The sequence below is a fragment of the Phocoena sinus genome, chromosome 19 (genome assembly GCF_008692025.1).
Source record: "Phocoena sinus isolate mPhoSin1 chromosome 19, mPhoSin1.pri, whole genome shotgun sequence".
NCBI lineage: Eukaryota > Metazoa > Chordata > Mammalia > Artiodactyla > Phocoenidae > Phocoena > Phocoena sinus.
The window spans coordinates 3,624,067-3,637,759 of record NC_045781.1 but is presented as its reverse complement, the minus strand read 5'-3'; the positions used below and the strand labels follow the sequence as shown (position 1 = coordinate 3,637,759).

At 53.0% G+C, this 13,693-nt stretch overlaps 2 protein-coding genes across 3 annotated transcripts in view; one reads left to right on the top strand and one right to left on the bottom strand.

Annotated features, from left to right (window-relative positions):
* TMC4 (transmembrane channel like 4) overlaps window positions 1–13,692 on the bottom strand; it is a 14,870-nt gene extending 1,178 nt beyond the window's left edge. For both annotated transcript variants that reach the window (XM_032612658.1, XM_032612659.1), the window contains exons 1-11: window positions 13,345–13,692; window positions 12,364–12,574; window positions 10,260–10,405; window positions 9,625–9,857; window positions 9,365–9,486; window positions 2,614–2,761; window positions 1,917–2,084; window positions 1,528–1,691; window positions 1,139–1,265; window positions 764–861; window positions 278–461 (exon numbers count right to left, since the gene is read on the bottom strand). In XM_032612658.1, the coding sequence (XP_032468549.1) occupies window positions 278–461; window positions 764–861; window positions 1,139–1,265; window positions 1,528–1,691; window positions 1,917–2,084; window positions 2,614–2,761; window positions 9,365–9,486; window positions 9,625–9,857; window positions 10,260–10,405; window positions 12,364–12,574; window positions 13,345–13,681 (1,938 nt within the window). In that variant the 5' untranslated portion in view covers window positions 13,682–13,692. The remainder of the gene's footprint in view (window positions 1–277; window positions 462–763; window positions 862–1,138; window positions 1,266–1,527; window positions 1,692–1,916; window positions 2,085–2,613; window positions 2,762–9,364; window positions 9,487–9,624; window positions 9,858–10,259; window positions 10,406–12,363; window positions 12,575–13,344) is intronic.
* On the top strand, window positions 7,876–8,688 carry LOC116743888 (60S ribosomal protein L17-like). The gene is made up of 2 exons (XM_032613003.1): window positions 7,876–8,152; window positions 8,248–8,688. Exons 1-2 carry the CDS (start codon window positions 7,986–7,988, stop codon window positions 8,651–8,653), a joined length of 573 nt encoding a protein of 190 aa, XP_032468894.1. The 5' UTR covers window positions 7,876–7,985; the 3' UTR covers window positions 8,654–8,688.
* Window position 13,693: the final 1 nt, after the last annotated feature.

The window sequence follows — 13,693 nt, the reverse complement described above, 5'->3', positions numbered from 1 at the left end:
GGAGCCCCAGTTCTTTTCCACTATCAGACACAGGAGTCCGGGTCCCCCCTTCCCTCAGACCTAAAAGTTGGGATGCCCTGGACCCCTCCTTCTCCCACATCCAGGAATCTGTCCTCCAGACCCATCCTCCGTCAGGATCTAGTAGTCCACGACCCTGGCATCCTCCCCCGCCAGGACCCAGTAGTCACATCCCTCAGTCCCCTCCTCCCCCCAGGACCCAGAAGCCCAAGCCCCCATACCTCCCGCTTCAGACCCAAGGGTGCCCCCCACCCCTCACCTTCTTCAAATAGAAAAGCAGCAGGAACTTGGCCGTGTTGAGCAAAGGCAGTAAAGGGCAGAAAAAACTCCCCACCCAGACCACTGTCTGTGCGTAGATGAGCCCCAGCACTTCGTCAGGCACCTGGAACTCCAGGGTCCCCGCAAAACGACCCAGCGCCCCGGGACAGAGGCCGCACAGCAGCCTGAGGGGCGGGGTGAAGCCGGGCCGAATCAGAGGCAGGCCGGCCACGGGTTTCCCCGCCTTCACCGTCCCGCCCACCAATCGGAAGTGAGCATATCTGGGGGTGGGGGTGTGTCTATAGGGCGGGGCTTGAGGCGTAGAGGCAATCGTGGCAGTAGGGACAGGGCTGCAGGGAAGTGACTACCAAACTCGTGGAGGGGCGGGGTCTGCGGGCAGGGCAGTCAGAGGCAGGGCTAGAAAGGGACGGGGCGAAAGAGAAAACTGGGTGCTGGGCGGGGCCACAGCAAGGGGCGGGACTCTCACTTCCGAGGAAACTGGATGAGCAGCGTGACTGCCAGGCCGGTCAGGAGATCAAACAGCAGGAGTTTGTACATCTCCTGTCCCAGGCGAGTCTCCCAGCACTGAGGAAGGAAGAACGGGTCATAAAGACCTCAGGACCCAGACACCTGTAGACCCGAACGTCTGAGTCTCCAAACTGCAAGCGTATGAGATTCTATCAATACTTTCTCTGGGGGTCTTTAGTTTTTTTTTTAAATCCATACCCCTGTCCTCAAGGGGAAGGTATTCTAGCACCCCAAGCTCCCCTTTCCTCCCAAGCCAGGGGGTCCGGACCCACCGGGCTCCTCCTTTCCTTCAAGGACCCAGGAGTCCGTCCCCTCCCCCACCCCTCATCCTCACCGGAAGTTCTTTGTAATTGTAGCCACAGGTTTTGCACTCCTCAGCGTCCGCATCTCCCCCGCAAGTGATCTGATTCCAGAGAGAGAAGAGCAGGACCAGCAGGGAGGCCAGGCGGAGAAACACTGTCCTGTCAAGGGGAAGAGAGAGAAAGGGAATCAGCACTGACCGAGTGCCCACCACGTGCCTGGACCCTCCTGTGTGGAGCGTGCTCACAATTCTCCCCATTTCCCAGATGAAGAAAACTGAGGCTCAGTGACAGGAAGAGTCGGGATTTGAATCCAGATCCCACTGGATCCCATATCCTGACGATTTCAGTCTCTTATTTGCTACAACCAATGTCCCCCGACCAGCCCCACCATCATCCCCAGCCCACCCCAGGAGTCTAGAACCTGAGCAGGATAAAAACGATCTGGCGGCTCCTGGTGTAGCCCTCCAGTGGGGCAATGAGCTTGAACACCGGTGGCAGCACGAAGTTGACCCCGGAGATGAAGATGGACGGAAGGTAATTCACCACGAGCTTCAGCAGCGGCATTCCCTGGATACGAGGCTCCTCCTAGGAGGGAGGGTGGACCAAGAGAAGAGGCTCTGGGGTCCTGCAGGAGCCATGCTTAACGTCCTCCGCCAGCCTCTTCCTCCTTCATCACCCTGAAGTCCAAACATAATCCCCACACGCACACCAATCCCTCCTCTCTGAGATTCCAGGAATCATAGGCCTCAATCTCCTCCACCCCTGGAAATGTAGGTTCCAGGCCCTTTCCTCCCCCGGGGCCCTCCACACCTGCAGCTCCACAGTGGCCCCTGTGGCCCAGTAGATGCCGTAGAAGGCTGCCGCAAGGAGTGCCACCACCGCCGTGTTGAGCAGCAACCGCACCGACCACACCCTGGCTTGTTGGCCCAGCGTCCGCACCGCAGCCTGGCGCCGCACCGCTGCTTCCTCCAGCTCCACCTAAGGAAGAAAGAGACGTCCACTTGGGTTCCATTACCCTAGGTGCAGCCTGTGGTCCAGAGCCCAGGCTCAACGGGAACCGATGCAGCACCGCCCCTCCAAGAACATCTATAATCCTTAGCTCAGCCCATCCAGGGCCCTCCAGGTGACAATTGAGATATGGCTCCGCCCCCAAGGCCCCACCCAACACGTCCAGCTCCTCCCAGGACCCGCCCAGCACTCATGCCTGGTGCTTTGGAGTTACAGTTCTACTTTATCAAGCCCTTTCTGGCCACACCCTTCTCTTAACTTTGAACCGAGGAGCTTTAGGTACCGCCCCTTTCCTGCTGCTAGCTTTTTCCTGTACCCTCTGACTTCAGGCATCCTTGTAGTGGCCTTGGCCCCTTTCCCCCAAGGCCCGCCTCCTTAGAAGAAAGCTCCGCCCAGCATCTCTCTGGAGGCCCGGTCCCTGGCCTAGGCCCCGCCCATTCTCTCAACCCCGCCCCCTCGGGTGACATCTGGTTGTAGGCTCCCCCACCCCTAAGCGCACCTGCAACTCAAATAGGATGTTGCGCTGGCGCAGCCGCACGTGGACCTCCCCGCTGAGGCCAAAGTCCCAGGCGGAGAACACCCGGTGGCTGTAGCTGGTCACGGCCCCTGACTCAGCCAACAGCGTCTGCTTCAGCCCAGACACCGAGCTAAGAGAGGGGAGATCCGAGAGACAGGGTGTAGCAGGACAACCACAAGCAGGGGGGTACGCTTCTCCCCTTCTGGGGCAAACAGGGAAAATGAACTCTAAGACCTTGGGCATTTGGAGGCTGCTACCTGGTGGAGACACATACAGTCATTGTCGCCAAAGACCAAGAAAGAGATTGAGAGAGGCCCAGAGGAGTCCAGACACCCAAAAAGGCAAGACAGAAACCTAAGAGATAAGGACAGCTCTCCAGAGAGAAGAGAACAGAGACTCTGGGGAGACAGAGATTTAGAGGGAAGACTGAGACCCCCAAAGGGGGGCAGAGATTTCAAGAAAAGGGGACAGAGACTCAGAGAAAAAGAGATGGAAAAAGGCGGCGGGGGGGGGGGTGGTGCCGGGGAGTCCAGAGACTCAGAAAAGGAGAGGGCAGGTAAAGGGACTGGAGAGAGGGGGACAAAGACCCAGGGAGGGGGTAGAAAACCAGAGAAAAGGAGAGAAACAGAAAACTGAGCAGGAAGGCTCCACACCCCCCTTCGCCGCCCCGGCTCTGGCCCCCATCGCCTCTCAAGTGGGCCCAGAGGCCTCCCACCTGCTCTCCCTGCTAACACGTGTGCCCAGTCTCCGCTCCCGAGCTAGTAGAGCCTTCCTTTTATGCGGATCCGATGGCATTCCCACTTAAAACCTATTCCGCAGCTTCTCTGTTTTTTGGCATGTGGGATCTTAGTTCCCTGACCAGGGATGGAACCCGCGCCCCCTGCAGTGGAAGGAAGGGCAGAGTCTTAACCACTGGACCACCAGGGAAGTCACAGCTTCTCTTTGTTCTTGAGTCCTAAGCTCCTTCATAGCTTAGCCCCCCCCCCCCCCCCCCCCCCCCGCCGATCTGGCCCCCACCTACTTCTCCAAGCTCAAATCCTGTCCACCCTCCCAACCTCCTCCTCGCCTTTCCTTTCCCAACCTCTTTCCACCACAGGGCCTTTGCACTCACAGTCCCCTCTGTCTGCAATGCTGGTGTCTTGGCTTGTTCACCTGGCTGGCTCCCTCCCACCATTCCTGTCTTCCTCTACAGGTCACTTCCTCAGAGAGTTCTTTACTGGCCACTCCATCTAATGAGGGTCCCCACCCATTATTCTCTATCACACGGGGGGCAGCAAACTACGGCCCTGGGACCAAATCCTGTTTTTGTAAATAAAGTTTGATTGGCACACAGCCACAACCATTTTCCTACTGTCCACAGCTGCTTTGGCCCAGCAGACTCTAGTTGAGACAGAGACCACATGGCCTGCAAAGATGAAAATATTTCGTACCTTCATTTTTTTTTTCATTTTTTTATCAGAAAAGGAAATTGTGCTGACCCCTGCTCTATCGTATCCTCCATTTGTTTTCTATATAGTACAGCTCCCAAACTCAAATTGCTGACTTGCTTGTTTATTTAAGAGTCTTATCTCGAAATTTATCTCCCCTACTGGACTGTAAGCTGTATAAAGGTAGGGGGACCCCCATCTGGTGTTCCTGGGCTCTGTCACGGTGCCTGGCATTTAGGAAACACTCCTTTTTTTTTTTTTTTTTGCGGTATGCGGGCCTCTCACTGTTGTGGCCTCTCCCGTTGCGGAGCACAGGCTCCGGACGTGCAGGCTCAGCGGCCATGGCTCACGGGCCCAGCCGCTCTGCGGCATGTAGGATCTTCCCAGACCGGGGCACGAACCCGTGTCCCCTGCATCGGCAGGCGGACTCTCAACCACTGTGCCACCAGGGAAGCCCGCCCCCTTTTTTTTTTTTTTAAGTTCTTGGTTTCTTTCTTGATCCCAGTCCCTTCCCTTGGGGATCTCCCAGGCTTGCCTGAATGCCAGTGAGTCTCAGGTTTGTAACTTCAGTCCAGACTCCCACGTATGCAACTGCCTACTCAATATTCCCTCATCAGTCCAAAAGGCATCCCAGAATCAACTGGTCGAAAGCTGCACCCCGGATATTCCCCAACAAAACCTGTTCTTTCTAGAGCCCTCCCCATCTCAACTGACAGCAAACACCTGGAGTCATTCTTAACTTCCATCATTCACCACACCCCACATGCAATTATTAGAGAATCCTGTGGGCTTTCCTCTTAACATATATACAGTCTCCCTTTATATAAAGAACAAACGGGCCAAAGGCAAGCTATAGTGTCAATAGAAACAATGGTGGTTGGGCACGGGGGTGGGGGATGTAGTAAGCTGAAGAGACATGGAGGAGCTTCTGGAAGCTAGTCATGTTCTAGATGTGGATGGGAAATGTACCAAGATCTATACTTTGGTTTGTCCATTTTTCTGGATGTGTGTGTATGTGTGTGTGTGTGTGTGTGTGTGTGTGTGTGTGTGTGTGTGTGTTGTCATGCCACGCAGCTTTCAGGATCTTAGTTCCCCGACCAGGGATTGAACCCAGGCCCCAGCAGTGAAAGCACAGCATCCTAACCACTGGACCACCAGGGAATTCCCTGTGATTTTTTATTTTTAGTGAGAAATATATATGGTCAACTAATATTTGACAAGGAAGCCCACATACTCAGTGAGGAAAGGATAGTCTCTTCCATAAATGGTGCTGGGAAACCTGGATATCCACATGCAGAAGACTGACATTAGACCCCAACCTTAAACCATTCACAAAAATTAACTCTAAACAGATTTAATACTTAAGCATAAGACCTGAAACTGAAAAACTCCTAGAAGAAAACAGAAGAAAATCTCCTTGACGTTGGTCTGAGCAACGTTCTTTTGGACGTGACACCAAAAGCACAAGTAACCAAAGGAAAAATTAATAAATGGGGCTACTAAAAAGCTTATACACAGCAAAAGAAACAATCCAAAAAAGGAAGAGGCAACCTACAGAATGAGAGAAAATACTTGCATATCATCCATCTGATAAAGGGTTAATATCTAAAATATAGAAAGAATTCATAGAACTCAATAGCAAAAAAACAAAACAAAACACCAACCAACCAACCAGCCCAAACACCCCCATTAAAAAATGGGCAGAGCAATGGAATAGACATTTTTTCAAAGAAGACAAGCAGATGGCCGACAGGTATATAAAAAGGTGCTCAATGTCACTAATCATCCGGGAAATGCAAATCAAAATCATGAGCTATCACCTCACACCTGTCAGAAAGACTGTCACCGGACTTCCCTGGTGGCGCAGTGGTTAAGAATCCGCCTACCAATTCAGGGGACACGGGTTCGAGCCCTGGTCCAGGAAGATCCCATGGAGCAACTAAGCCTGCGTGCCACAACTGCTGAGCCCATGCGCCACAACTACTGAAGCTTGCATGCCTAGAGCCCGTGCTCCGCAACAAGAGAAGCCACCGCAATGAGAAGCCTGCACACTGCGATGAAGGGTAGCCCCCGCTCACCGCAACTAGAGAAAGCCCGCATGCAGCAACGAAGACCCAAAGCAGCCAAAAATAAAATATTAATTAATTAATTAATTAAAAAAAAAGAAAGGCTGTCACCAAGAAGGTAAGAGATACAGATGTTGGAGAGGATGTGGAAAAACAGGAACCCTTGTGCCTTGTGCACTGATAACGGGAATGTAAACTGATTCAGACACTAAGGAAAAAACAGCATGGAATTTCCTCAAAAAAATTAAAAGCAGAACTACCATATGATCCAGCAATCCCACTTCTGGGTATTTATCCAAAGAGAATGAAAACAGGATCTCAAAGTGATATCTGCCCCTGCACGTTCACTGCAGCATCATTCACAGTAGTCAAGATATGGAAACAACCTAAGTGTCTGTCAACAGATGATATATTTTTTATATACACACAATGGAATATTATTCAGCCATGAAAAAGAAGGAAATCTTGCCATTTGAGACAACAGGGATGGACCTTGAGGGCATTATGCTAAGTGAGATAAGTCAGACGGAGAAAGACAAATACTGTATGAGATATCACTTATATGTGGAACCTAAAAAAGCCAAACACATAGAAACAGATTAGAACAGTAGTTACCAGGGCTGGGGCGGGGGGTGCAGGAACTGGAGAGATGTGGGTCAAAGGGTACCAACATCCAGTTATAAAATGAGTAAGTTCTGGGGATCTAATGTACAATATTCTGCCCGTCGTTAACAGTGCTGCATTATATACTTGAAAGTTGCTAAGAAAGTACATCTTAAGTGTTCTCACCAAAAAAAGAAATGGTAACTGACTTGATGGAGGTGTTAGCTAACTTATGGTGGTAATCATATTGCAATATATAAAGGCATCGAATCAACACAGTGTACACCATCAACCTACACAATGTTATGTGTCAATTATATCCAATAAAGCTGGGGGAAAAAAGAAATTCAATGAAAAAAAAAACTAAACTCAAAACTGACCACTTGTCACCACCCTGGTCCAAGCCACCTCTCTTGGTGATTTTTGCAATTGATTGCAATAATCTCATAACTATGCTACTTGCTGCCGCCTTGCCCTTAAGCTCTCTCCTTCCCTTTTCCTCTCCCCAGCTCCCCTCTCTTCCATACAGCCACAGATTCTTTTCTTTTAAAACCTAAATCAGATCAGGATGATCTGCTCAGGCACCTGCAATGAGTCCCATCTCAGAAACAATCCCAATTCTTTACGGAATGTGGGCCCATCCCCTACTGCTCCCCGCTCTCTACTCGCCCCCCGCCTCTCTCTGATCCAGCCCCACAGGCCTCCTTGTGCACCCTGAAACACGCCAGCCCTGCTCCTCCCTTGCTCCAGCTGCACCCTCTGCCTGGAATTCCTTTCCCCAGGTATCTGAGTGACCAAATCCCTCACTTTCTCAATGTCTTTGCTTAAACACCATGTCCTCAATGAAGCTTCCCAGACGCCCTATTAAAACAGCAGCCTAGGGGCTTCCCTAGTGGTGCAGTGGTTAAGAATCCGCCTGCCAATGCAGGGGACGCGGGTTCGAGCCCTGGTCCGGGAAGATCCCACATGCTGCGTAGCAACTAAGCCCGTGCGCCACAACTACTGAGCCCACAAGCCGCAACTACTGAAGCCCGCGCGCCTAGAGCCCGTGCTCTGCAACAAGAGAAGCACCGCAATGAGAAGCCTGCGCACAACAGCAAAGAGTAGCCCCCGCTCGCCGCAGCTAGAGGGAGCCGGCGCGCAGCAACGAAGACCCAACACAGCCAAAAAAAAATAAATTAAAAACAACAACAAAACACACACACAAAAACAACGGCCTGGCCTTTTTCCGGTAAGTGGCCTGAGGTGACCTCTAAAAATGGTTCGCTATTCACTTGACCCAGAAAACCCCACAAAATCATGCAAGTCAAGAGGTTCAAATCTTTGTGTTCACTTCAAGAACACGCGTGAAACTGCCCAGGCCATTAAGGGTATGCATATCCGAAAAGCCGCCAAGTATCTGAAGGACGTCACTTTAAAGAAGCAGTGTGGATTTTTGGATGATGTTGATTCACTTTGTTATACAGCAGAGACGAACACAACATTGTAAAGCAATTATACTCCAATAAAGGTGTTTAAAGAAAAAAACAGAAAAAGCAATGTGTGCCATTCCGTCGTTACAGTGGTGGAGTTGGTAGGTGTCCCCAGGCCAAACAGTGGGGCTGGACGCAGGGTCGGTGGCCCAAAAAGAGTGCTGAATTTTTACTGCACCTGCTCAAAAATGCAGAGAGTAATGCTGAACTTAAGGGCTTAGATGTAGATTCTCTGGTCACTGAGCACATCCAGGTGAACAAAGCCCCCAAGATGCAGCGCAGAACTTACGGAGCTCATGGTCGGCTCAACCCATACATGAGCTCTCCCTGCCACACTGAGATGAACCTTACTGAAAAAGAACAGATTGTTCCTAAACCAGAAGAGGAGGTTGCCCAGAAGAAAAACCTGTCCCAGAAGAAACTGACGAAACAAAAACTTATGGCCCGGGAATAAATGCTGCAAAAAATAAACACACAAAAAAGTAAAAACAAAAAGCCCGCAACAGCCTGGGGAGTTCCCTGGCGGTCTAGTGGTTAGGACTCAATACTTTCACTGCTGGGGCCCGGGTTCAATCCCTGGTCAGGGAACTAAGATTCCCACAAGCTGTGTGGTGCGGGGAAAACAAAACAAAACAAAACAGCAACCTGGCCCAGTATCACTGTCAATCCCCCTCACCTGCTCTGCCTGTAACCGATCACCTTCTAACAAGCCATGCAATCCACTTATTAGGGCTTATTGCTATCACTGGTCTCTCCTGTTAAAATGTCAGCTCCCCCAGGACCAGACTCTGTTGGGTTTTTGTTTGTTCGTTCTTTTTTGCCAGCTGCCTAGAACAATGCCCGGCCCATAGTATCTGCTCAATAAATATCTGTTGCATGAGTGAATGAATGACCTCTATTGGTTTAGCATTCTCCCCTCCAGAAAAGATGTAATTAACTTGCTTGCTTAATATCTTACCTCCCCCACTAGACTGTAAGTCACAGGAGGGAGAAACTTCTCATCTTTATCCCTGGCCTGCAGCAATCATGAAGCATTTTAAAATTCGATTGCAACTCAAACGGAGAGAAAGGGGCCACAGAGCAAGCCTCGGGATTCTGGAGGAGGGCATCTATCACTGCTACTCCCTTATGGTCTGGGGGGCCTGGGTGTAGGGGTGTCACTGACCGGTGCAGGATGAGCAGCAGGTAGAGGAGGCAAATGGCAAAGGTGGAGCACAGGTAGGTGATGGCCAGGTGTGGGCGGCGCGGGTAGAACCCATAGAAGAGAGGAGACCATTCTAGAAAACCCTGGGGGAGGAAAGGCAGGGCAAGGGTCACCACGGGGCTAGGTAGAGGCAGGGTTCAGGGAGCCGGGCCATCAGGGTCGGGGGTCACTGAGGGCACCAAGGCTCAGAGCGGGGGCTTCCCAGGGACCCAGGCACGTACCTCTCCGGAGAGGAAATTGAAGAGATGGGTGGAGAAGGTGACCAGGCCCTGAGAGCCGGGCATGTAGGAGCCGCAGGGTGAGGAGGCGTTAGGGGCAGGGGGACCAGGGGGAGCCCCTTCCAACCAGGTGGGCAGCAGAATCATGCAGGCTGTAAACACGGAGGCCACCACGCTGAGAAGCAGCAGGAAGCGCAGCAGGGAGAAGTAGGACTCGGTGCCGGCGCCAAACTGGCCTGCAGGGGGCAGCAGACAGGCCGCGGGCTCCTCTCTGGTCCCAGACCCCTCCTCCCTCAGACCCGGGAGTCCAGCCCCCAGCCCCTCCCCCCTCAGGCCCAGGGGTCCAGCCCCCAGACCCTCCTCCCTGAGGCCCAGGGGTCCAGCCCCCAGACCCCTCCTCCCTCAGACCCAGGGGTCCAGCCCCCAGACCCTCCTCCCTCAGGCCCAGGGGTCCAGCCCCCAGACTCCTCCTCCCTCAGACCCAGGGGTCCAGCCCCCAGCCCCTCCTTCCTCAGACCCGGGAGTTCAGCCCCCAGCCCCTCCCCGCTCAGGCCCAGGGGTCCAGGCCCCCAGCCCCTCAGCCCTCAGACCCAGGAGTCCAGTCCCGTCCCAAGATGCCAGACCAAAGCCCACCGTACCTCCAATCCTCTTCAGCGTCCAATCCCAGGGCTGCACGGAGCGCAGGCCTTCCCGCACCTTCTCCTTGGACCTCCGAAGCAGAAGAGTCCAGTGGGTGGCCCTGGACCCCGAGCCCTGAGCCACTTGGTTCCTGGCAAGGCCCTGTCTGGGAGCGAAACAGAGTCAGACACAGAAAAGGAGGGGCCTAGTGACCCCAAATGGAAACCACCCACATGTAGAAACAACCCAATCCTTGAACCAGGAAGTTAGTTGAAATATATTCCTAACACGGGATACTCCATAGCAATGAAAAGAAACACACCTAATGCTTGGCATAGGAAGACAGACAGAAAATAGACTGCAGAGTTCGATTTACACAAAGGCACAGAGCAAACACAGTTAAACTCTTCTCTTTAGGGCTGCACATACAGGTGGCAACACTACGAAGAAAAGCAAGGAATGATCCTCAGTGAAAGTCTGGGAAGAAGAAAGTGGGGGTGCCCTAGGTGGCGTTTACCTGGACCCTCACTTTGGGAAAACTCTTTAAGTTTCTACATGATGTCTCATGCACTTTTTTGTCAGCAAATACCATCATAAAGTAAAAAATGAAAAAAAAAAAAAGAAAAAAGAAAGGTGTGATATTGTGATTTATAATAAGAAATATATATTTGGTAGTGTATGACGATCTTACATGTGGAATCTAAAAAAACCGAACTCAAAAACATAAATAAATAAAAATTAAAACAAATAAACAAACCAAACTCAAAAGAGCGTAGGATGGTGTTTACCAGGGGCTGTGGGGGTAGGGTAGGGAAATGGAGACGTTGGTCAAAGAGAACAAACTTCCAGTTATAAGATGAATAAATTCTGGGGATTTAAGGTACAGCATGGTGATTGTAGCTCATAATACTGTGTTGTACACTTGAAGCTTGCTAGGAGAGTAGATAGTCAATGTTCTGACCACTGAAAAGAAATAGTAATTATTTGACATGATGGAGATGTTGGCTAGAACTACTGGGGTAATCATTTTGCAATATATCAATATAAGTACAGGGCTTCCCTGGTGGCGCAGTGGTTGAGAGTCCGCCTACCGATACAGGGGACACGGGTTCGTGCCCCGGTCCGGGAAGATCCCACATGCCGCGGAGCGGCTGGGCCCGTGAGCCATGGCCGCTGAGCCTGCGCGTCCGGAGCCTGTGCTCCGCAACGGGAGAGGCCACAACGGCGAGAGGCCCGCGTACCGCAAAAAAAAAAAAAAAAAATCAGATCAACACATTGTACACCTTAAACTTGCACGATGCTGTATGTCAACTGTATCTAAATAAAACTGGAAAAAACTTTTTAAAAAAGAAGTATATATTCGGTCTTTGTCCTGTTTCTGGCACACAGTTCCTAAATCCTTGAATTTCCTAAGTGGTGACAGTGATAAAGGTGCGTTTTTTTATGTTAATGAGGTTATATCTCCAGGTAGATAGCGTCAGAATTGAGTTGAACTGTTGGACATCAAGCTAGTGTCAGAGCGTCGCTTGGTGTGGGGAAAATTCTCCACATATCGGAATCGGTGTCAGGATTATGTAAGGAAAAGGGTCAGTTTTCAAGGGCTCCCTGAAGAGTCACACAGGACCCCGTTCTCGGAAGGGCGTCCCACTTGCTGTGCTGTTTGAACGCTGTGCTGTTGCCATCTTAAAATGAGTACTAATTGTGGAACAGGAGACCCAGCATTTTCAGCTTTCACTGGGTACTGTAAATTATGTAGCGGGAGAGAGGCAAGAAAGAAATCAAAGAGTGATAGGCTTTGGAGAGGGGGAGGCAGAGACAGACATAAAGCAGAGAGGAAAAAAACCTGACAGTTTCAGACACCCAGAGAGAAATAGAGGCAGACAGCCTTGGAGGGACAGAAGACACAAGAGACGAGAACTTGGGAGAGAGAGAGAGGAGAAAGAATCCCGGAGGCAGGACTCCTTGGAATCAGAGAAGCACAAACACAGACTGGAGAAAAAGGAACCCAGAGGCAGCTCTGAGAGAGGCAAGGACCGACAGAAGGACAGAGTGAGATGGAGACAGAGGCTCCAACAAGTGGGAGGATGGTCCACACCTGGCTGGGAAGTGGGAGGTGGGCCTCACCTGTGTGCCCGTCTGGCCTGCATGGGCCACGGCAGTTCCCGGGAAGGGCCAGGCTCCTGCAGCTCCTTTTGTGTGGCTTCTGCAACGGACTGGATGCTCCTCTGTCCGTCCTCCTCCTCCTCCTGGGCCCCCCAGGGCAGCACCCCAGGGCCTCGGTACCGAAGGGTAGCAGCACTGGGGAGCTCATTAAGCACAGAGGACAGCGATGGACCTGGGGCAGGAGGACAGGTGGCTGGGAGAGTCCAGGCGTCCAGGCCCCCGGCCCCTCCTCCCTCAGACCCAGTATCCAGACCCCCGGCCCCTCCCCCCTCAGACCCAGGATCCAGGCCCCCAGCTCCTCTCCCCTCAGACCCAAGATCCAGGCCCCCGGCCCCTCCCCCCTCAGACCCAGGATCCAGGCCCCCAGCCCCTCCCCCCTCAGACCCAGGATCCGGGCCCCCAGCCCTCCCCCCTCAGACCCAGGATCCGGGCCCCCAGCCCTCCCCCCTCAGACCCAGGGGTCCGGGCCCCCAGCCCTCCCCCCTCAGACCCAGGATCCGGGCCCCCAGCCCTCCCCCCTCAGACCCAGGGGTCCAGGCCCCCAGCCCCTCCCCCGTCAGATCCGGGAGTTTGGAATCCCCGGTCCCAGACACCAGCCCCATAACCCTGCCAAGCATCCAAGTGTGGCCCCTCCAGGCCCCTCCTACCCCAGGGCGGAGGAGTCCGCTCCTCAACTTCCTTTTCCGTCTAATTCCCAATCCTCAGATATCCTCAGATATTCCAGCCCCTAGCCCTCTCCTCCTCCAAGACTCCGGGTCTCCAGAATCCTCCCCAGGACCCAGAAGTCCCAGCCTCTGGGTCCCCTCTCCCCCAGAGACCCGGGAGCCGAAGCCCCTCCCGCTTCGGCCCTGGGGTCCCAGGAGGCGGACCTCCCTTCTCCGCCTCCCTCAGGACTTCTGCCAACCAGGGGAGTGGGACCTGACCTTTCTCGGGCTCCCCTACCTGTTCTGGTCTCCCGGGGTGCCGGCCATCCCCCAGAGGAGGCCCAGGCCTCCGGTTCCCACATCGGGCTCTCTTCAATGGCCCCAGCCGCGGATCTGTTCCCGTCTCTAGGGCCAGCAGAGCAGGGACTGCCCCAGGTGAGGGAGGAGCCTGAGACAGGGAAATACCTGGCCGCCAGGTGGCCCGGAGGAAATACCCGGCACTTCCCATAAACTATCAGGGCCTCTGCTCCGAAAGGTCTCCTGGGAGCTGAAGTCCACAGATGCCTGCGTGGCTCCCGGGGGGATGGGTGGTAGCACATCACAGAGGGATGCGGGTAGTACAAGTCCCCCCACATTGATCATCCACA